Here is a 23,144-nt window from a genome sequence, read left to right on the forward strand (position 1 = left end):
GGGAAGGAAACCACTATATTACTCTATTACCATGCAGACTGGTTTCTCATAAAGTGAGGCTCAGTTAAAGCAAGGATGGGTTTATAACCTTTTATTGAAAATCATTTGGTGTTAGCCTAGGATAAAGACTTAGTAATTTATTCCATTGCCTGGGGAATTTTTACATCTGTTCTGCTGATGTAGAGCTTTGGAGAAAATAATTTTATCTTTGCTTGAATGTTTCATTGCCTAGTATAAATAATAATTCTAAGTTAGAGAACTGGAGATGGATTGTAGAGTTTCATTATTATTCATAAGAGTAATTTGGAATTATTGATGCTCTCAATTTTACTGTGCCTGATTATTCTCCTACTTTTTCCTTGATTATATGCTTAACTCACATTGTTTTTGATTCTTACAATTTCAGATCCTCATCCTTCAGGGGCTTAAACAAGAGGTCACTTGCTTGTGCCCTTCCCCAGATGGGCTACACTTAGCTGTTGGCTATGAGGATGGGTCTATTCGAATCTTCAGTCTCCTCAGTGGGGAAGGAAATGTGACCTTCAATGGACACAAAGCCGCTATCACTACCCTGAAGTATGATCAGCTAGGAGGCAGACTGGCATCTGGGTCCAAGGTGAGACTTTGAATCAGGTATCCAGACTTTGATATATTAAAGGAAAATAAGGCTTATATTGAAGCATGTTATTTATAAAAATTGTTGGGTTAAGCAGTGGGCTCTCAATGTACAAAATAGGATAGATGATAGAAATAGAGTGAGGAGGATAGGTGTGAATTAGGTGATTCATTTTGTTTCCTGTCTTGTTCTCTGATAAAAGCCTATTAAATATAGGAACAAGACGAGGATACCCATGAAAACTATCATAGAATATCACTGTGGAAGTGCTACCCAAAAAAGCAAAACGTGGGAAAAAAACCAAAGACAGAAAAGAAGAGACAAAATAATTATTAGCCAGTGAGGTCTATAAAATCTCGAAAGTCATGAGATAGAAAATAAAACGTAGAGATTCCATTTGCAGTAGAATAATAAGTAACCAGCATAAAAAATGAAATTTTACTCAAGAATGTAATAGAAGACTTATTTATTTACTTATTTACTTATTATCTTGGCAGTTGGCCAGTATAGGGATCTGAACCCTTCACCTTGGTGTTACCAATAGCTCGCTTTAACCAGCTGAGCTAACTGAACAGCCCTGTAATAAAAGACTTTTATAGAAACACAATCCATGTTCTTGAATAGGAAAAGTATTGAAAAGATGCTTGTGTTTTTCAATTAATTCAAATAGTTAAAGCAATTTAAATATATTTCCCAAAGTTTTTGCTGTTGTTTAGAACTTAACCAAGTGATTTAAAAGGGCATATGGAAAAGCAAATGAATTGGAAACACCAAAATTTTGGGAAAGAATAATGAAAAGGAGGTTGTAGATATTAAACTGCATTACGAAACTATAATTTAAAAAGTGTCATTGATGTGGTATCAATTCAGAATAGATTGTTGCAACCAAATGGAAATCTCAGAAACAAATTCACTTTTATATTCCTAATTAGTATATTTTAAATATGACATTTCTGATAAGTAGAAGAATGATGGATTATTTATAAAATGTTCCTTAGACAATTGGCTAACTATTTGGGGGAAAATTTATCACATGTCACATACCAAAATGAGTCACAGATTAAAGATGTTAGTGCTAAAAAGTAACATTTTAAGTAAACTGGAAAATATGTAAGTAAACATTTATTTGATATCAAGGTAGAAAAGGACTTCAAGTGTATTATCAAAGAAATGAATTATAAAGGAAAAGATTGATAGATTTGAATACTAATATTTAAAACATTTGTACATTAAAAAACAAAGGAAATTGAAAAAGGGAAATTATTTAATATTTTCAATGTAAAAAGAAAGGATTAATATCATTCATTTATTAATAACTTAGAAACAGTTAAGTAAAAGATGACACCCAAAGAAAGATAGATAAAAGCCATAATTGACAATTCAAAAGAGATACAACTGGACAATAATCACGATAAAGCGTGTAAAAATTTTCTCAGTAGAAAAAATTTTACATTTGAAAAATTTTCTTCAGAGATGTAGATTTAAATAAACATTGAGACTAAGCATTTTTTATTTATGGAATTTACAGTAGTTTTTTGAGAAAACTGATAATACCCAAAGTTGAGCAGATGGGGAAACTGACCTTGTCATACATATACCTGGTGGTTCTAGATTGATGTAACATGGGGATCATTTTTTGATGGTGTGAATCAACAACTTTAAAGATAAACATAACTTTTAACCCAAGAATTTCCCATTTTATTATTATTTTAAGCAGAGATATGTACTAAGATATATGTACAAGTATGTCCATTACTACAGATTTATAATAGAAAATTGGAAAGCACCTAAATGTCTAAAATAGAAAATTTTTAGAATATGGAATAGAATTGATTATTATATTAGTATTAAATATGAGAACACTCTGGAATAACATGCAAATATATTAAATGAAAAGGGAGGGTTATAAAATGATATTAATAGCATAATCTCAATTTTCTAATAGGAAAATAACAGTTGAGTATATACATAAAGACTGGAACAATATAAAACAAAATATCTTGGGATTATTCGTAGATGGTGAGATTAAGGCTGGTGTGTATTCCTTTGTACTTTGTGTATGCTTTCCAGATTTTCTGCAAGGACTGTGTATGGCCTTTGTAGTCATTCAGTCCCATTGTTTATCAAGTTAGGCCTTAAGTGGTGAAGAAAATTATTTTTTTCTGTATCATTTGATCCCTTTAGGACACAGATATTATTGTGTGGGATGTGATCAATGAAAGTGGCCTCTACCGTCTAAAGGGACACAAAGATGCCATCACACAAGCATTGTTTCTGCGAGAAAAGAATCTGCTAGTTACTAGGTAAAGAAATTGTGGTTTTTCGTTTCCAATTATTTTTATGATGAATTCATTGGAGAGGGTTTCAAACAGGGAATTTGCTTCATTCCTTACTCATTTCTCTATATCATGCTCATGCTCATGTGCTGGCTTCCTCTTCTGCAAGTAATATCATAGAGCTCTTCAGAGTTATTTATAGCATTTTTAAATTCCCTTTTCTGGTTTGTCATCCATTGCCCCTGCTATCAGCTTTTCTATTATCCTTAACCTTTCAACACACCTTTTATAGCATGAGCTTTGTCTATTTTTTGGGTCCCTCGAAAGTCTGGAAAGCAGAATATGGAGCAGTGAGCAGATGTGAATACCAAGTGTTTAATTTAGCCTGCCTTTTGAGCATCTGTTAAGTTAGACCATTTGAAATTTCCATTCGTGTAGGTCAGAAGTGATCAAATATCACCAGTTTTGTGTGGCTCAACCCAATATAATAATAATTATTCCTAAGAAATGGCCACCCAGGAAAGGCTGGGTTCTTACAGTTTTCCAGGCACTATTTAGAGGAATCACAGTAATGACTCAGAAAAAGTTGTGAAGGAGTACTAAATGCTATACCAGTGGTGGATTGTTTCTGTGGGGTAGGATGCAGGTACACTAGTGTATCTTGTTCAGATAACATAGACTCTGTGAGAGAATGAGTCTACAGTTCTAGTAGAAAATGTTTATTATAGCTTAGAGAATGTAAAGGAAAGGAATAACACTGAGAAGTGGGATTGTATGGGATGGACTTCATAAATCAAGTTTATGGGGTTTATTGTTTTTTGTGTTTTTTTCAGTTTGGTCATGGAGGAGAATTGTTATTATATTTATATTAGTGAAAAGGCAGGGAAGAGGCATTTGAGCAAGAAGAGCAGAGCCTACTAGCAAAGAGGGATTGTGTTAGGGGGTTAAGAACCAATTAATAGGAGGTTTTGAGAATGGTGCTGAAGTCTGATTTTGATTCTAAAGAGAACATTGAGCTAGTGTAAATTTTAAAAATTGAAGACTGTCAGTAGTGTATTGGATGGGCTGAGAGACAGAAAGACCAGATGAGAAGCTGTTAAAATAATGCAGGTGGAAGGACTTACATTCATGTTTGTGTACAGAAATGGAGTTGAAGGAGTCAAGGCCGACTTCACAGAGGAAGCATTTTCAGGGCACAGAGACTAGCTGGACACGGGGCACAATGGAGTCAGAGAGGTCTAAGATGTTTCCATGTTAGACAGTCTGAGAGAGTATCAATGTAGTGATGATGGAAATGATGGGAGGAAGACATGTGGATCAAGTTCTGTGTTCTTTGGTACTCTCAATTCAAAGTCATTTATTGTGTTTGTGGTGAAACATTTTTCCGTATCTCGTCTTTTTAAAACAGTGAGTTCTTGATCTCCCTGTTTAGTGATTCTTCCTAAATAAAATTTTTTCCTGTTTCTTCTTTTAGTGGGAAAGATACCATGGTGAAATGGTGGGACCTTGACACCCAACACTGCTTCAAAACAATGGTTGGCCACCGAACTGAGGTACATATAGGGTCATGGGTCCAGGGTAAAAATGGCAAGGCAAAAAGGAAATGGTGGTTTTCTTCTCTGGCCCTTTCATGGCTCTTTGTTTTTACTGCTCATAATGATCATCACGTGTCTTCCTGAGAGGCAGTGAGGTTGGTTTGGTGGAAGCAATGCCAACTGTTGGAACAGATTCAGTTGCTCTGACATTTAGTAAAAATTGGCCTTGGATGGTTTTTGATCTATGAGTTTCATCATTTTTAAATAATAAGTGTCCACCTTTATGATTGTAGGAAGATTTAATGATACTGTGTGTACAGTTCCTGACCCAGTGAAATGTAAACAGCAAATTGTAGCTATTATATTTGTTATCTGAACACAATTCTATTCAGCCAAGTTCAGGGAAAATTTTACACATCTTTGTATCTTCCTCAGTGTTTTTTTCATATCAGGCTTTCAGAAACATAATACCTGGAATTAAGAAGGAGGAAAGACGTATTAAATTCTTTGATTTGCAAGATTTGCAACAATGGTATTTTCATTGTTTAATTCTTTGATATTTGAGGCTGAAAATTATGCAGTGGACATTAATGGAGCATCTTTTATTTGCCAGACAATGCTGAAAGCAAAATATAAGACTTAAAATTATCACTTGAGTGTATTCAAGTTAGGATTTATGCTGAACAACCATAATCTATATATGATGATAAGAAGTTAGAGAAAAATTCCTAGTATTGCATAAGCAACAATTTCACTACAGGTCATTTTTTTTCTCTGCAAAAGTGAGATTTCTTTTAATGCATTTGGAAAGGGTTGCCTTTAATATGCCTTTTCTTAGATTTTGAAATGCCAAAGAGGTTTTACTATAGCGTACTTAGACTTTTGGAATGTCACATTATGTAACCTGGAATCTCTTAAAAATCCTATTATTTAAATTTTTTATACTCTGTAGGTATGGGGGTTGGTTTTGGCGTCAGAAGAAAAGCGAATTATCACTGGGGCTTCAGACAGTGAACTGAGGGCTTGGGACATACGCTATCTGCAAGAGGTAATTACTTTTTACTGATCATGGGCAATGTCATGTATTAGCAGTTTCATAGGCTCATTGAATATAAAATCAGATGTAATTATTGAGAATTTTACATAGTACTAGAAGGAATTCTATCACATTGGTAACCTACAGCTTCTAAATAAAGTTTTTTCTTCATAATATGCTAATTGCTCTCATTTAATTGAGCTTAGGATAGCTTTAGGCTTTATGGCTGCTGGTAATGCTAACAATTTAGTTTGTGGCATTCTTAGCCTGATATTCCTGACCTTTGAGTGCCTGTGGATGGATTTCGAGTGTCTATGACCCATTTCCCTCAAACAAAAATCTAAGTAGAATTTATGATTCATGTGTGTTTGTAAGAATGTGTATTCTGAGAAAATCTATAACTTTTTCTTGGATACTCTAAGAATTTGTGTGGGAAAAAGGTTATGGACCTTAGTTTTAGCTGGAGCTAGGTGAGTGGTGTTGTGTCCGGTAGACATTCTGATGGGTTCTACATCAGTAGACTAGGGTTTATCTTTTCCTAATATAAGGAGAAAATATAATCTGTCTTACAAAGCCTTTGCAGTTGCTAATGCCAATTTGAATCTGTCCGTCTAGAATATGGTTGGCCTTTCATGTAAGAACAGAGAAAGTTTTGAAGTTAATGAAGAGAGTGGGTCATTATTTTTTCACGATTGTTACTTAACAGTAGTTCTTATACTATATAAAATTATTAGAGGTAGTATAATGAATAATGTTTTATTTGTATATGATGCAGTCAGTTTTTAATAAATTCTGGTATTTGTACCATTGAAGAGGTTTGAAAGCTTTTAGTAGCCATAGGAAAGGTTTCTAAGTCATTAGGATTTAGAGTCACTTTCTAGAACTTTATTTCAGCTTTTATTTTCCTATTTTTATAAAACAGATTGAAGACCCGGAAGAACCAGAGCCCAAGAAAATCAAAGGGTCTTCTCCTGGAATACAGGACTCACTTGAAACAGAGGATGGTACCCTTGAAATAGATGAAGCTCCTGAGGATGTAATTTACTTTTGTTCCTTATCTTTGATTGAGTTTAGTAGTAGGAATTTTATAGAGTAATTTTGTCACCTGCTTTTATTAAAGTTTGATCTTTTCAGAGGTTCAGCAGAACTTACATTTAATCTTTATTTTCTTTTGTTTCTTCTGTAGCGCATTCTTTCATGCAGAAAAGTTGGCTCCATAATTCGGGAAGGAAGAGACAGAGTTGTGAATCTTGCAGTTGACAAAACAGGCAGGATTCTCGCTTGTCATGTAAGTACCAGGCTTAGGAGAAAATAACAAGGACTAAGCTGTTCCTTTGAGACATTTATTCTTTCATATTTATTGTAGAGATGAAAATTTCTTTGACCATGTTAATAATTCATTCTGTGGTACTGTGCGGACCTATAATCCCTAGCTTCTATTAGCATAACAACAATAAAAACAATTAGTATCATTGTTCTTATTATTAGTAACCATTTATTAAAGGCTGGTTTTCATAAGCAATTTAAAAGCATTTAACTTCTTGTTAGGCTTTGGGGTAATGCTGTGATTAGGAAGTGGTATCTCCACTTTACAGATGGGACAGCAAACTCAGAGAGATTAAGTGATTTAAGGTAATACAACTAATAAGGGAAGTAAAATAAAATGTTATCATTTGATTTCCATTGAGAGTAAGCTAAATTACAAATTGCCTCTCCTGGACTCACATCATCCTTTTGCCTTTTTAGGGAACTGATTCTGTGTTAGAAGTGTTTTGTATCCTTTCCAAAGAGGAAATTCAGAAGAAAATGGATAAGAAGATGAAGAAAGCTAAAAAGAAAGCCAAGTTTGTTTTCTTAATATTTATTAATAACAACGTATCCTGGGTGGGCCACATATTACTAAGAAAAACTGTGGCTTTTTTAAGGAAATACTTACTCTATCACCAGTTACTGTTAAAAGCTAGAGAAGAATTTGTGGGGTACCGTATTCCACATTTTGAATTTCTGCTCTTTTGTCTATTTTCATAACAAACACAGTTCTGAGTCTTAGACTCAGACCCACATAGCACTAGAAGAACTGCAGATTTTTAAAGATCATTTCTAAACTGTTTAACTCTCAGAGGCTAGCAGTATATCTTTAATGGCAGCAGCCTGTAAGGAAGGAGGCTGTGTACATAATGCTAGCTTTTGGGACTAAGAAGAAAGACTGATTGTACAATTATATAATTGAAGTTTGGGGTAATATATCCTTGAAATAGGTCATTTTATAACCATAGAAATTCACTATTTAATGGTTGGAATTTACCAGGTTTACCAGAAACATTTCAGTGGAACAGTTTGAATTAGAAAGACTTCTTCCAGGAAGTTTTATGGGCTGTTGCATTCAGAATCCATTTCTTGAGGGTACCTGTTAAGTGGAATAATTTGTTTATGATGCAGTAGTTCACAAAGCATTTCGATTTATACATTGTCTAATTCTCATGTTAATCTTGTGTGGTTAAATGACTTTCTGAGATTCATACAGCTTGTTGGTTCTGGGGCCAGATTTTGAACTCAGGTAAGGGCAAACCTGCTTCTAGAAAAGTGACAGCATGATGCTTCCCTCCCCCCACTCCCGCCCCAGATTAAATTCTTGCAAAAGGGAGGAGGAAGACCTTGAAATCAATGTTGAAGTGACTCTGCAAGATGAAATCCAGCGGGTGACTAATATCAAAACTTCTGCCAAAATCAAGTGAGTAAAAATATAGTATTTGAAATTATTATAGAAATAGTAAGCTGCAGAGTGTTATTGGCTTTTTCATGCTGTTTGCAAACTGTCTATATGAATTATATATTTGGAAACAGTGATTATGCAACACCTGTGTCACATTCTGCTCTTGTTCATCTCACCATGGTCCTCTTACGCCTTATCTGGATTATTATAACTACATTTTAGCTGTTCATCTACTGTCCTTTCCCGCTGCCAGTTTTTAAAAAAATGTATTTCCTATGTTCAGAAAGGATTTAAGGTCACTTGTACATACAAAAAAACAAGATATATGTCAGAATCAAGATCTGAGCCCACGTTTTTTTCTTTTTTCTTTTTTTTGACTTTTAAAAGCCTATACTTGGGCCTACCCCGTGGCACACTCGGGAGGGTGTGGCGCTGGGAGTGCAGCAGCGCTCCTGCCGCGGGTTCGGATCCTATATAGGGATGGCCGGTGCGCTCACTGGCTGAGCGCGGTGCGGCCGGTCACAAAAAAGACAAAAAAATAAAATAAAATAAAATAAAAATAAAATAAAAGCCTATACTTGATTAGTACTCAATACTCAGAGAACCCTTATTTGTAAAATTTGTTATACTTGTTCAGACTTCGTATAGATTGAGGACATTGCAAAGCCTTTCCCTGGAAAAAGTTAACCATGTGAGCTAAGGTGGTAGCTAGAACATTTGTGATTATATTCCCATGCAGATCCTTTGACTTGATTCATTCACCTCAAGGAGAGTTAAAGGCTGTCTTCCTGCTGCAAAACAATCTGGTGGAATTATATTCAATGAATCCATGCTTGCCTACTCCTCAGCCTGTCAGGGCAAGCAGAATCACCATTGGGGGCCATCGCAGTGATGTCCGGACTCTGTCATTCAGCTCAGACAATATTGCTGTCCTTTCAGCAGCAGCTGATTCCATTAAAGTATGGAACAGGTTTGTGAAATGATGTTTCCTATAGCTTTACCCAATAGTATTTTCTTCCCTTTGAATTATTTTTTGGTACTCTTGATGGTTAGTTATTACTTTCCCTTTTTTTTTTGGTGACTGGCCAGTACGGGGATCTGAACCCTTGACCTTGGTGAGTTTTTAGCTTCTTAAAGCCCTAAATACAGTTCTATTAAAATGTATCATCAGTGCATTTTGGCCATAGGCCTGTGGAGCCTAGAGCAGAAAAAGTTGCCTTTTATACTTGGTGCAAAAAAATGCAAGCTTATTTTATGTCTGGAGCTTGTAACTGTACTTGGCTAGAGAAAACCATATGACCGTAGTGCCTGTGCTTTTAATTCAAGTAGGCTCTTAGTGGCACTCAGTAATTCTACCATAGTTTGTCATCATTCTTTTACTTTCCTAGTTGTCTGGTTCACATCTTCCCCTCTCTCCTCAAACCTCAGACCCATCTAGCACCTTTAAGCTGATGACCTTGATTCCTAGTTCACTGAAAAAAATGGAAGCATCTAGAAGAGAGTGTTCATATGTTCCCATTATATTGGCCAGTTAAGCTGTATCATATAGTCATATTTCCTGTTGTTAGGTTGGTGCTCCTAATCAAAGCTGAGTACAACTTGTATTTGAGATTCCTCTCTTCTCTTCCCTTCTAGCAATTTTCCACTTTTTCCTGCATCATTAATTTTCTCTCTCTCAGATCATACCCATGAGCATGCAAATGTGCTCTAGTATCTTCCATCTTAAGTGAAATAATAACCCTTTCTCACCCCTACATCACTCTTCAGTTATTGCCCTGATTACTTTTCTCCATTCTGTCTTCATAGGTCTCCCATCAGGCTATTATTCCCACCATTTCACCAGATCAGCTCTTGTCATCTCATCATTGATCATGTTTCTAAATCCAGTGACCTGTAAGCTTTATTTGATGCTCTCACCTTAAATTGATAACTTTCCTCTTTGAAACATTTTCTTTCACTTTAATTATTTCCCCTTCTCCTACTGTCTGTTTCTTCTTAGTCCTTGCTGGATCTTTCTTATCTTTCTCACCTCTAAATGTTTGCTTGAGGGTGGAGTCTTTGGACCTTTTCTCACTCTGTGTGTTCTCTAGTCACATAACTTTATCTGATGACACATATATATCTAGCTTGAGCCTCTCCCATGAACATCAGACTCATATATACAAGTACTTTGTAGCATCACTTGGATGTCTATTTAGGTATCTTAAACTTCTTGTACCAAACTTATCATTTCTCCAAAAATCTCCTCTCCTGCTCTTTCTACGGACTTTCCCATCTTAGTAAATAATTACTTCCTACCAGTTGTTCTAGCCCCAAACCTTGTAGTCATTCTTGATTCTCTGTCATATACATATCCATCTAATCTATTAGTAAATCCTGTCAGCTCTACCTTCAGAACTTATTCTGAATCCACTCACATCTCACCACCCGTACTGCTACCACCTCAATTCAAACCACCCTCATCTCTTATCTGGGTTAGTATAGTAGTACCCTGACTGGTCTCCCTGCTTCTTTGCTTGCCCCTCTATAGACTGTTCTCAACACGGCACCCAGTGAAATCTTTTTATAGTGGAAGTTAGATAATTCCCAATAGTTCCATCGCACTCTGACTAAAAGCCAAAGTCCTTACAGACCTTATCTCTTGCTACTCTCTCCTCCTGTTGCACTAGGCCTTCCTCCTATCCCTAAACACAGCTAGAATGTGCCTACTCTTGGCTATTGTGCTCCCTGTTCTTTCTTCTGGGAACCATCTTCCCCCATTTATCAGGCTTTCTCCCTGTCTTCTTATCAAATGACAATCCTGTTATCTTTTCCTTTCCCCTTGCACTCTTCATCCCCTTCACATGGCAATGTTTCTCCATGGTACCTCACCAAGTATTTACATATTTATCATTCCCAGAGAATATTAACCTTTATGACGTTAGGGCCCTTTGCTTTTTTATCCACTCTTAACATCTCCAGCACCTAGAAAAAATACCTTGAATATAGTGGGCATTCAGTAAATGTTTGTTGATTGGAGTGGATATTTGATATATATTTGCTGAGTGGATGAATGTTTATAGTCCTTTTAAAAAGAACTTCACTTGTAGGGATATGTAATGATATGCTAATTCATTATATATGAATTATATAACTTGCAACCCTTCAGGCTCACTTGCTTCTTGGTAATGGCCGGTGGGACTCTGTAGAGCCGAGCAGGTAACTCTTCTCTACTCTGCTTTTGTATAATTTCTGTTTTTTAGGATTAGGAGTCTCTAGCAAAACAAAGTTTGGTGCTATTTAATATTTTCTCCCTTGACTAAAATTGGGTCTGAACCAAAGATTATTAAGACTTTTATCGTCTCTCATGTTGATCTCTCTTTGTAGCTAAGTGTGTGTGGAAACATACACACTGACCTATAGGATAGAGAAGCAGGTTCTCTTAACATATGAGTTCTTTATTCCTTTTTTCGCATAGGTCTACACTGCAGTGTATTCGCACAATGACCTGTGAATATGCGCTTTGCTCATTTTTTGTACCTGGAGATAGGCAGGTGGTCATAGGAACAAAGGTAAACTGAGACTTTGGGATTTCTGGGGCTTTTCTACTCAATATTCTTAAAGTTCTTTTTTGAGAAATCTGGTTTCTTTTTTTAGCATATTGGAAATGTAGGTAATATGGGAGCTAGGTAATGGGGAGGATGTTAGTTCATTGGCTTTTTGTGTGTGTTTTTAATTTTTTTAATTAGTTGAAAAAAACAAACCATATCTCAAATTATGAAAAAGAAAATTAAAATCATGACCCTGAGATAACTACCATTAATATTTTGGTGATCATTCTTTCATGCATCTTTTTATGAGGACATATGTAATTGTGTTTTTAATTAATGATAAAATATATTAAGTACCTAGTATCATGCATGGCAGATAGAAGCATTCAATAAAGCCAAACTGCCCAAGTCCTTATCCCTAGGTAGTAATCAAATTGGGAGACAACCATGTGGGAATAAGCAGACAGGGATTTGGATTCAGATTCTGCCCTTTACAAAATGGATAAATTGGAGCAAGTCACATAACTTCTCTTAGTGTATTTTTTCATCTATACAATGGGATGATGACACTTGCTTTTTGATAGCAGCTTTTGTACCTAGTAGACCTACATTTACCACTCACTAGCTGTGCAACTCATGGGGAAGTTACTTAGCCCTGTTATCCTGGATTTTCTCATGTAAAATAATGTTCATTAACCTATTTCACAGGGATGAAGTTTGCAAAGTACTTATCACAGAGATTGGTCCACAGCACGTAACTGATAGTAGATGGAGCTGGTAGCAGAAGTAGCAGTAGTGATAGTAGTAGTACTGGTGAGAATAACATGAAATAGTGTCTATGGAACATTTTGAAAAATGCTTTGTAAGTTTTGTCATTATTATCCCTATAAACCAATGCCATATGTGCATGAATTTTATTAGAAAACCTGTATATCACAGGGTCACTGTCATAGAAACATCATTAACATTTCAATGAAAAGTTTTGCTCATTTTCCATTCATTGTTTCAACAAATGTTCGCCTACTTTTTGCTGTTGGGAAAGAATTTTGCAAATTGCTTCAAAGACTACTTATGTGACTAAAATGCAATCCCTGGCCTAGTTCCTGTGCTAGGTAGTTAGTGTACATTACCTCATTTTATCCTCGCAACAGCTTAGAGATGTCGGTAGTATAGACTCCATTTTATAGATGAAAAAACAGGTTCATGAAGATGAATTCATCAGTGGGCACAGAGTTAGAAAGAGGCAGACCTGGGACTCAAGTTGTCTAGCTTATGCTCCTTCTACTCCATTATGCAGAAGCTCATAATAGAGCAGGCTTTGCCTCTGTGTGTTATGTGCTGACACCATGCCCATGGCACATATAGACCTCTAAATAGGAATCATGAGGTTATTGTCTTCTATGCCATTATTTGTTTGTTTATTTATTTATTTATTTTTTAGTTCATTGCCTTCCTGAGTATTGTAGTATATCTCAATTTCTCATTGTCGGTGTGTGAGGAAACCAAAACTAGATGGAGAAGCGTTGGTGAAGCCAATTACTGTAGAACACACATAAAGGACTGATTAAACTGTAAAGTCTTTTAGGTGTGTCATTTGCTATTATATTTATTCTGATTTGCCTATGGCCATGATATTTCCCTTTTGAAGTTGTGGGACCAATGAAAGTGAGAAGAATACAGTACTACAAGGCTGTATTGCTTCATAGTTGTATAGCATGACAGCCTGTCAAGGTTAACTCAGCATGTCAGCAGGGGATTTAACAGCATTTATTCAGATAGAGAATATAGAGTATAGAATGTGGGATCCATTTCTTAAGCAATTGATCTGCTGGATGGTAGCTGCTTGGATATGAAATCTTTTCTAAATTGTGTAGGCATGAATCATGGAGGTTGTAGGTGTGCTCATTATAGCTGTGCTCATTTTGTGTCTTTCTAGACAGGGAAGCTGCAGCTTTATGATTTGGCCTCAGGAAATCTGCTAGAAATGATAGATGCACATGATGGAGCTTTATGGTCCATGTCACTCTCTCCAGATCAGGTAACCAAACCAGCGTTTAAAGCTCTGGACTTTGGCTCTGGCAGAATTTACCAATTCTTATATCAAGTTTTACTGCTGCCTAAGAAAGAGTTCTTTCAGGGTTTCTTTAAAGAAAGCACTTTTTTTGTCTAATCTTTAGACTTCATCTATGATGCCATTTCATATATTTGGTAATATAAGCAGCTATCATAAAACAGTCTTGTTCAGCTGTTCAGCTGCTTTTGATCATCAGCAACGTGACATCAAATTCCTTACCCTGATGATTTTTTTTACCAACAGTTTGTAATGCATTTTAAGGGAAAATATTCTCTTGGAGCAAAACAATGCAAGAGGGTAGAGTAGACTTTTTGGCTACTCTTTTAGTACAAACATCTACGACTATACAAATTTAGTGTTTTTGGCAAATATGTCAGCCCTTACAAGTAATAAAAGTGTGCTCCCATTCAAAGAAGTCACCCTGGATAACTGTATACTTATTCTAGTAATGGTGTTATTGCTCAGAACATTTTGAGATATTTTTTGACAATACCAAAACAGATTTTGGTCAATTCATTTGAATATTCTTAATTATGCAAGCTATATTCATTCATTGAAAATAGATGTATTGAGAATGCAGGAGCACGCCCAGGATCCTAGGCAGGAGCCGTGGGCAGCCCTCACTCCCTGGCAGGAGGCAGGAGTACACCTGGGGTCCTAGGCAGGAGCCACAGGTAGCACTCTCCACCTGGCAGAAGGCAGGAGCATGCTGAAAACACCACTTCCACACAGGTGGTACACCACAGCCATTGCTGCTGCTAGGGTGGCTCACTGTCATAGTAGTAGCCACAGCCACCATCTAGGTGGCCCACTGCCCACTCAAATGCACTGACACAAGGAGAGTCACCAGCAGCGACCAGAAAAAGAAGTCTCTCTCCTCAAAACCCACTCCAGAGTAATAGAAGCAACCGCTCTACCAGATGACCAGACATTAACACAGGGATACTAGAAATACAAAAACCCAACAAAATATGACCTTATCAAAGGAATACAGTAATTCTCAAGTACCAGATCCCATAGAGCAGGAAACCCTTGAAATGACTGAAAAGGAATTCCAGGCAGCCCAGGATGGGATGGCTTTACTGTTGAATTTTACCAGACTTTTAAAGAGTAATTAATACCAGTTCTCTTCAAACTATTCCAAAAAATTGAAACACAGGCCAATCTCTCACACTCATTCTATCAGGGCAGCACCCTGATAACAAAACCAGACAAAGATACAGTAACAAATGAAAACTACAGCCCAGTATCTTTGATGACCATAGAAGTAAAAATCTTCAACAAAATATTAGTAATCAGAATACAGCAACACATCAAAAAAATTTTTCATCATGATGAAGGAGGATTCATCACAGGGACGCAAGGGTGGTTCAGACTATGCAAGTCAATAAGTGTGATGCACCACATCAATAAAATCAAGGATAGAACCCATGTGATTATCTCAATAGATGCAGAAAAAGCATTTGACAAAATTCAACATCCCTTCATGCTAAAGACTCTCAGCAAATTAGGTACAGAAGGAAAGTATCTCAACACAATAAAAGTCATATATGACAGACCCACTGCCAATATCATGCCGAACAGGAACAAGACAAGCATGCCCATTCTCACCACTCCTATTTAACACCATATTAGAAGTACTAGCCAGATTAGTCTGGCAAGAGAAAGAAATAAAGGGCATCCAGATTGGAAAAGATAAAGTCAAACTGTCCCTGTTTGCAGATGACATCATCCTATGTATAGAAGAATCTAAAGACTCTACCAAAAAACTCTTAGAGCTGATTAACAATTTCAGAAATGTTGCAGGATACAAAATCAACACCCAAAAATCAGAAGTGTTTTTATTCTCCAATAATGAACTAGCAGAAAAAGAAATCAAGAAAGTAAGCCCATTTACAATAGTCATCAAAAAAATAAAATACCTAGGAATCAATTTAATCAAGGAGGTGAAAGATCTCTATAGTGAGAACTACAAATCACTGCTGAAAGAAATTAAAGAGGACACAAAAAGATGGAAATACATTCCATGCTCTTGGATTGCAAGAACTAACGTTGTGAAAACGTCCATTGTACCCAAAGTGATCTACAAATACAGTGCAATCTCTATCAAAATACCAATGAAATTCTTCATAGAAATAGAAAAAAACAATCACAACATTCATATGGAACAACAAAAGACCTTGAAAAGCCAAAGCAATCCTTAGTAAAAAAAAAAAAAAAAAAAAAGTATAGCCTGAGGCATTATACTACCTGGCCTCAAATTATCCTACAAGGCTGTAGTAACGAAAGCAGCATGGTACTGGGATAAACAGACACTCGGGCCAATGGAACAGAATAGAGAACCCAGAAATCAACTCACATACTTACTGCCAACTGATATTTGAAAAGGGCAACAGGAGCATACATTGGGGGAAAGGACTGCCTCTTCAATAAGTGGTGCTGGGAAAACTGGATATCCATATGTACAAGAAAGATAACCTGTACCACCCGCCATATACCAAAATCAACTCAGAATGGATGAAAGACTTATATATGAGACCTGAAACTATAAAACCATTAAAAGCACATGGGAAACACTTCAGGAAGTAGGACTTGGAAAAGACTGTATGACCAAGACCCCAAAAGCAGGTGACAAAAGAGAAAATAAGCAAATGGGATCATATCAAACTAAAAACCTTCTGCACGGCAAAAGAAACAGTTAACAGAGTGAAAAGACAACCTACAGAATGGGAGAAAATATTCGTAAATTATGAATCTGAAAAGGGATTAATATCCAGAATATACAAGGAACTCAAACAACTTAACATTAAAAAACAAGTAACCCTAATAAAAAATGGACAAAGGATCTAAACTGGCATTTCTCAAAGGAAAATATACAAATGGCCCATAGACACATGAAAAATGCTCAACATCACTAAGCATCAGGGAAATACAAATCAAAACCACATTGAGATATCTCACTCCAATTAGACTGGACAGTATCAAAAAGACAGGAGCAAATGCTGGCAAGGACGTGGAGAAAGAGGAACCTTCCTTTAATGTTGGTGAGACTGATTATTAGTGCAGCCATTATGGAAAACAGTATGGAGATTCCTCAAACAATTACAGATAGAACTGCCATACAATCCAGAAATTTCACTGCTAGGTGTATACCCTAAGGAATGGAAGTCATGTCAAATGGACACCTGCACTCCCATGTTTATCACAGATCTATTTACAATAGCTAAGAGTTGGAATCAACCCAAATGTCCATCAGTGGGTGACTGGATAAGGAAATGTTTTATGTATACACAATGGAATACTACTCAGCCATTAAAAGGAATGAAATTCTGCTATTTGATGCAACATGGATGAACTTAGAGGAAATTCTGTTAAGTGAAATAAGTCAGGTACAGAAAGAAATACTGCATGCCCTCACTCATAATTGGAAGCTGAAAAAAATTTAAAAAGAAAGAAAAATACAACAATCATAATAATCCATTGAAGTTTCAAAAGGAGAGAACAGAACTGAGGCTACCAGAGGTAGGAAAGGGGGAGGTGAGAGTTGGTGAGAAATTGGTAAAAGACCACAGAAAATGATTACATCGTGTAATGGTAAATATAGTAATTATTCTTAAAAATAAATAAAAAAGAAAATAGATGCATTATTTTTGGAAAAATCTAAATCTGGAGTTTAGAGTGGTTAATGCTCTTTGGGGTCAAAACAAAACAGCTGTGAATTTACCGTGGTAATAACATGTTGCATTTGTAGCATGTTCTGTCTTTTCCATAAACTACATAGACTTTCACTACAATAAAACTAAGGATCATGGAATGGTTGTTTCCTGTGTTTTAAATCTATGAGATAGCAAAATAGACATCTGAGGTCCAGTTTTCTAACTTCATGTTCTATATACCTTATAATAACACTACATAGTAACGAGACTGATTTTACTAATATTGGAAAACAGTTTCAAACATGTTTTAAGTAGGGACATTGCAGGAATAAACTTATCCCCTTCTGAGGTGAATACTTTAAACTTATTTAGGTGATGCATTTTATGAATGTTTGTCGAACTGGTTTTACTACTTCATAGCAAATTCTTTTGACACATGCTGCCTTCCTTAATGGAGTAAAAAACACCATTCTGTTCATCAAGAGTTTTTCTTCCTGATGCTAGCAAAAGTGTAAGTAGAACTTTTTGCTAATTATCATCTTTGTCTAAGTTAGTGTGTGTTAGGATTTCTCAGATAAGGTCTGTGGCAGCAGTCCCAAAAGAGCAGTAAAAGGGCTTCGGGAGAACCACATTTTTCCTAATTTTTATACCATGCCATTAAATTAAAAAAATTTTTAGACTATTTTGATGTGTCTTCTTAGCAAAGTTTTTATGCTAAAGTCATATTTAATAGAAATGTCATTTGATTTTCAGCGTGGCTTTGTGACAGGTGGTGCAGATAAATCTGTCAAGTTCTGGGATTTTGAGTTGGTCAAAGATGAAAATAGTGCCCAAAAGAGGTGAGTAGATATGTTTTGTGTTCATTTTGTGGAGTAAAAATAGGGAGCCATTGAATGGCCTTTTGACTTGTGTACCTCTGTTGTGCTCTAGAGGGTTTGGAATTGCCTGCATTTGTGGAGTACTCATTTATTTTTTTCTCTGGTGCTAGACTCTCTGTGAAGCAAACTCGAACCTTGCAACTAGATGAAGATGTTCTATGTGTCAGTTACTCTCCCAATCAGAAGCTATTGGCTGTGTCTTTGCTGGACTGTACCGTGAAAATTTTCTATGTCGACACTTTGAAGGTACAGTGGTTATGCCTGGGAATGTTTTTTTTCTTTCTGACCGACCTTAAGAATTTGGAGTGAGACTATGAAGAAGTAGTCTTGACTGTGCATAGCAGTACTACATTTCTAAAAATTTGTATGTGAATCAAAACATTTTGAGTGCCCTAGGTAGCTAGATTTTTAAAGAATTCTTTGGTTCATAAATTTTGTTTAAAGGAGTTTATATTTCATATGGTCAGAAATTCTTGTTCATAGAAAATCCTGTGATAGCCAGTAGTTTTAAGAGCATTGCTGAGTGTCCTATGCAGTGATTTTATACTTGGCTGTACATCAGGATCATTTGGGTTGCTTTTAAGGATTACTGGGCCCTACGCCCAGAGAGTCAGTAGGACAGGCTTGGGACTTGGAATATTTTTGTGAATCAAGTGCCCCAGAGTCTTTTCAGCTAAGAGGTCCAGAGAACATCGCTGTTGCCTTATTCTGACTGAGGCAGGAGGCTTCTTGGGGTCTCCTTTCCTCCACTATATTGTGGTATTAGCAAGTGCTGGCAGGGTCTATATAGTGGACATAGGTACTCTTAACAAGCTATCTTCAGTGGTTTAATTGTTGTTTTTAAAAATACAGATATAAAGCAATTCAGAAATGTGTTTAGTATTGTATTTTAAAATTATATTTAGACCTATGTGTAATAAATTATACCTATTTTATAGATAGACATAAATTATTTATATTCTCTCTTTTTTTAACATTAGTTTTTTCTCTCACTATATGGACACAAACTGCCTGTTATATGCATGGACATCTCTTATGTAAGTAAAGTTTAAAATATGTCTTAGTTACAAGTTGTCTTTTCCAGAGCAGACACATTTTCAGTTCTTGGCTTAATTATCATCACTTTAGAGTATGTATTTTTATCCTTCTGTTGTTATGTCTGAATTTCTCCAAAAGCAGTCACAAATTAATATATATTATAATCATATCTTAAAAATATATAATTTTAATGTTTTCAAAAGAATTTCACAAATATTATCTCAATTAGCCATTATTATTCCCTGTTATGCTCTCCAAATAGTATTTTGTTGTCTAAAATATTATAACTGATAGAGTACCCTAAAATATGAGACTTTTTTAAGAAAGGCTTCATTCACCCTTTGTTCTGAAAGATAATGTTGGTGAGGAGGAAGAAACTTGACTTTATATTTGGATATTTATGGTATTTTCCACTATGTGTACTTTTAGTCTCTTGACCAAAATCACATATTTCGAATGCCTAATTATGATTAGGAGGCAGCAATGTATATTTTAGAAGTGTCTATTCTGTGTGAAAGGAATTGGCCCTATTGCTGTGATCAGTGTCTGAACAAAGTTAAAGCGTTAAAAATATTTCCAATTGTTTTATGTTGACAACCATTTGAACTAGGTATTGAAATGGGAAAGGTAAGAGAAATGGTGATAAGGAACATGAGATACAAGGGTGGGTCATAAACATTCTAGTAGATTCTTTTCCAGACTTATCTCTCCTTTTTCCCTCTTCTACTCTTCTCCAATTCCCATACCATAGATTAGAGATTCTTTTTCCTATGTAATTAACAAAGTAAGTAGATAACCCTACATCAAGGCACAACACTGCCCTGTGGCAATATAAAAATATTTAAGCCATACAGTTCATGCTTTCACTTAAGCTTTTTGAGTAGCTTTATAGGAAAAGCAAATAATCAGGTGCTCTTAGTAGAGAGATGAGATTAAATTTTTTGGCTTTATTAATGTTTTTGAAAGAAATGGGTTAAATGTTCTGGTTAGCTTCTATTTATGTACTTGATATCTGAATTCTGTAAATTAATGTTTTACTTCTCTTTCTCATAGGATGGAGCACTAATAGCAACTGGCTCTGCTGATAGGAATGTGAAAATCTGGGGTTTGGACTTTGGGGACTGCCACAAGTCTCTGTTTGCACATGATGATAGGTAGGTGTAGTCTTTATAAAGACCTCTTGTTGAATAATCTCTAAGTATCATTTCCCTAGAGCATCAGCATCTATTTTTTAGTGTTCTTAGACAATGGTAAGTTGAAAGTTCTAAAATATAGTCAGACATTCTAGAACTAGCTAGTCAAAAGCTGTTTATGTGTGTAAGACTCTTTTCAACCTGGAATTTGATGACATTTTAATACTTCTTTTCAGTGTAATGTACTTACAGTTTGTACCTAAGTCTCACCTCTTCTTCACCGCTGGGAAAGACCGTAAGATTAAGCAGTGGGATGCAGACAAATTTGAACACATACAAACTTTGGAGGTAATCTTTTCCCTGTTTTGCTTGCTTGGTTCTTTAGAACCACTTTTAAGAATTTTTATATTACCCACTAATATGAGCAGGTAGTGGTCTGAATTGAGGTATAGGCTTTTGGTTTTCTTTTGTCTTTCTCCAGGGGCACCACCAGGAAATATGGTGTTTGGCTATAAGCCCCAATGGAGACTATGTTGTATCATCATCCCATGACAAATCTCTGAGACTTTGGGAGAGAACAAGGGAGCCTCTTATTCTTGAGGAAGAAAGGGAGATGGTAAGAACTTTAGGCTTGGTTATAAATATGGTGGGTATCTGATAGGCTGTCCCAGGTGAAGTTTTCTGTGTAATGCAGTCACACCTCATTCAGGGCAAGTCCAAGAACCTCCAGGAGATGTTTCCAAGACATCTATTTCAGAAGCCAGACAGAGAGATGCCATTAGGGGATTATGTTTTTAGAGAAGTAGCTTCTCATTGCCTAATGTCACTTTACATAGAAACCATGCTTTTTTCTCTCAAATTAATTTCTATCTCATTGGCAGCAAAGGGAAGCAGAATATGAGGAGAGTGTGGCCAAAGAGGATCAACCAGCAGTAAGTAAATCTTTGGGGACCTTGAGATTATGCTCTGTAATTATCTTATTGAAATTTACTATAATTTTAAGAATTTCTAGTGGAATTAGAATTGGAGCTAGATGCCAAAGGCTTTACCAGCTGATGTGAGAAAGAAGCTGTGTAGTCCTTTTTTACCTTAGTAAAGTATATCTTAGTTTCGTGGGACAAGTGATTGACCAAATTTGGTACTGAATAATTGTCATTCTGGCTTTTTTTTTTTTTAAGACTTCAAGGAATTATTTAATTCACAATAGAAGAAAAATAAAAATCAAAAAATTGGACATTCTCTTTAGGTATTTGCAGGATATTTTTATAATGATGCATATAAAATTCTTAGCATAGTGTCTGGCACTTACTAAGCACTCAGATAATGGTAGCTGATAACCCTGTTATCATTTTCATAAAATAATAATTCCTGTTCTTTGATGGATATAAGATTAATTTATTGGCTCTTTAAGTCCTGTCAATGATATTGTTCAAAGATCTCTTTGTTTTTGGCAGGTTCCAGGGGAGACTCAAGGTGACAGCTACTTTACTGGAAAGAAAACTATTGAAACAGTCAAAGCAGTAAGTTACTATAGAACATATATCTCGTTTTTTAATAGAATCCCAACTGTTTAGTAAAAGTCTTATTTTGTATCAACCAAGTAGACCTCTTGTGGCCAAAAGTTGATGAAATTTAAAGATGGAGATCATAATACCACTGTTTTCTTCCCTTGTAACCAAGGATAGGAGTAGTCCTGAATCTGTGTGATCATAGCATGGTTTCTAGAAAGGAAAGCATGATCTTCTTCTGAAAATAGCACCTTCCTGGTGTTCCTGGGAACCGCCTTACTCAAGGTGTTCAGATATAGTTTCTCCTGAGTCCATGACACTTACCCTCTTCCTGTTAAATTAAAAAAAAGAAAAGAAAACCAAAAGATGTCTTTAAATGCTATTTGGCACTGTGTTAGCACATCTTTATTAAACTGATCCAAGCTGTTACATTTGGTAAGTTTGTAGTCAGGCCTTCTAGTTTCAGTGTCTGGGATGCTGGAGAGTGTTGTGATGATTTCTTTCCTTTGTCATCATCTGTGTAGGCTGAGAGGATCATGGAGGCTATTGAGCTATACCGAGAAGAAACTACAAAATTGAAAGAACACAAAGCCATTTGTAAAGCTGCAGGGAAAGAGGTAAAATAGTCCATTAAGTTACACTCTGGGAACTATTTATAAATAAAATTTCTGACTAGAAATTTCAGGATTTAACTCAGATTAGGATATGAGATAAATGCAAAAGAATCTTTTCTAATTCAAATATTAGAAGAAATTGAGTGGGAGGAAGGAAGCTTGTTCTTAATAAAAAGGAAAGGCTAGGAAATTATAGATTGGGTAATTATTGTATTGAGCAGAAACTCATGTTCCCACTTTAGTTTGGGAGGGAGGGTAACCATGTCAGATTTCTAGATAAAACATATTGCCCAAACTCATTCATAAGTACTACAAAAACTAAAAGGCCTGATAATTCTTTTATACTCTTAGTTTCTAGGGTTTCTTTTTTCAGAATTGTAAGATACTGTTATTACTCTGTCTGTGACAAGCACTATCAAAATCTTTGTGTTTTAGTGGCTTGATTTAATAATTTCTTTGTAGGTTCCTCTTCCTGTCAACCCCATCCTGATGGCGTATGGCAATATCTCAGTGAGTAGAATGTCTAACAGTTTCTCT

The 23,144-nt window shown here is 35.8% G+C and overlaps 1 protein-coding gene across 1 annotated transcript in view; it reads left to right on the forward strand.

The window, feature by feature from the left end:
* The window catches only part of WDR3 (WD repeat domain 3), a 35,571-nt gene that overhangs the window by 1,942 nt on the left and 10,485 nt on the right, over positions 1-23,144 (forward strand). The window contains exons 3-23 of the mRNA XM_063105076.1: positions 407-616; positions 2,801-2,919; positions 4,367-4,445; positions 5,380-5,475; positions 6,386-6,499; positions 6,650-6,751; positions 7,210-7,307; positions 8,087-8,194; positions 8,916-9,146; positions 11,634-11,727; positions 13,643-13,744; positions 18,190-18,275; positions 18,425-18,560; positions 19,295-19,351; positions 20,406-20,506; positions 20,722-20,833; positions 20,967-21,101; positions 21,367-21,417; positions 21,940-22,005; positions 22,518-22,610; positions 23,070-23,117. Coding sequence (XP_062961146.1) covers positions 407-616; positions 2,801-2,919; positions 4,367-4,445; positions 5,380-5,475; positions 6,386-6,499; positions 6,650-6,751; positions 7,210-7,307; positions 8,087-8,194; positions 8,916-9,146; positions 11,634-11,727; positions 13,643-13,744; positions 18,190-18,275; positions 18,425-18,560; positions 19,295-19,351; positions 20,406-20,506; positions 20,722-20,833; positions 20,967-21,101; positions 21,367-21,417; positions 21,940-22,005; positions 22,518-22,610; positions 23,070-23,117 — 2,238 coding nt within the window. The remainder of the gene's footprint in view (positions 1-406; positions 617-2,800; positions 2,920-4,366; positions 4,446-5,379; positions 5,476-6,385; positions 6,500-6,649; positions 6,752-7,209; positions 7,308-8,086; positions 8,195-8,915; positions 9,147-11,633; positions 11,728-13,642; positions 13,745-18,189; positions 18,276-18,424; positions 18,561-19,294; positions 19,352-20,405; positions 20,507-20,721; positions 20,834-20,966; positions 21,102-21,366; positions 21,418-21,939; positions 22,006-22,517; positions 22,611-23,069; positions 23,118-23,144) is intronic.

This window comes from Cynocephalus volans, chromosome 8 (assembly GCF_027409185.1).
Source record: "Cynocephalus volans isolate mCynVol1 chromosome 8, mCynVol1.pri, whole genome shotgun sequence".
Taxonomy (NCBI): Eukaryota; Metazoa; Chordata; class Mammalia; order Dermoptera; family Cynocephalidae; genus Cynocephalus; species Cynocephalus volans.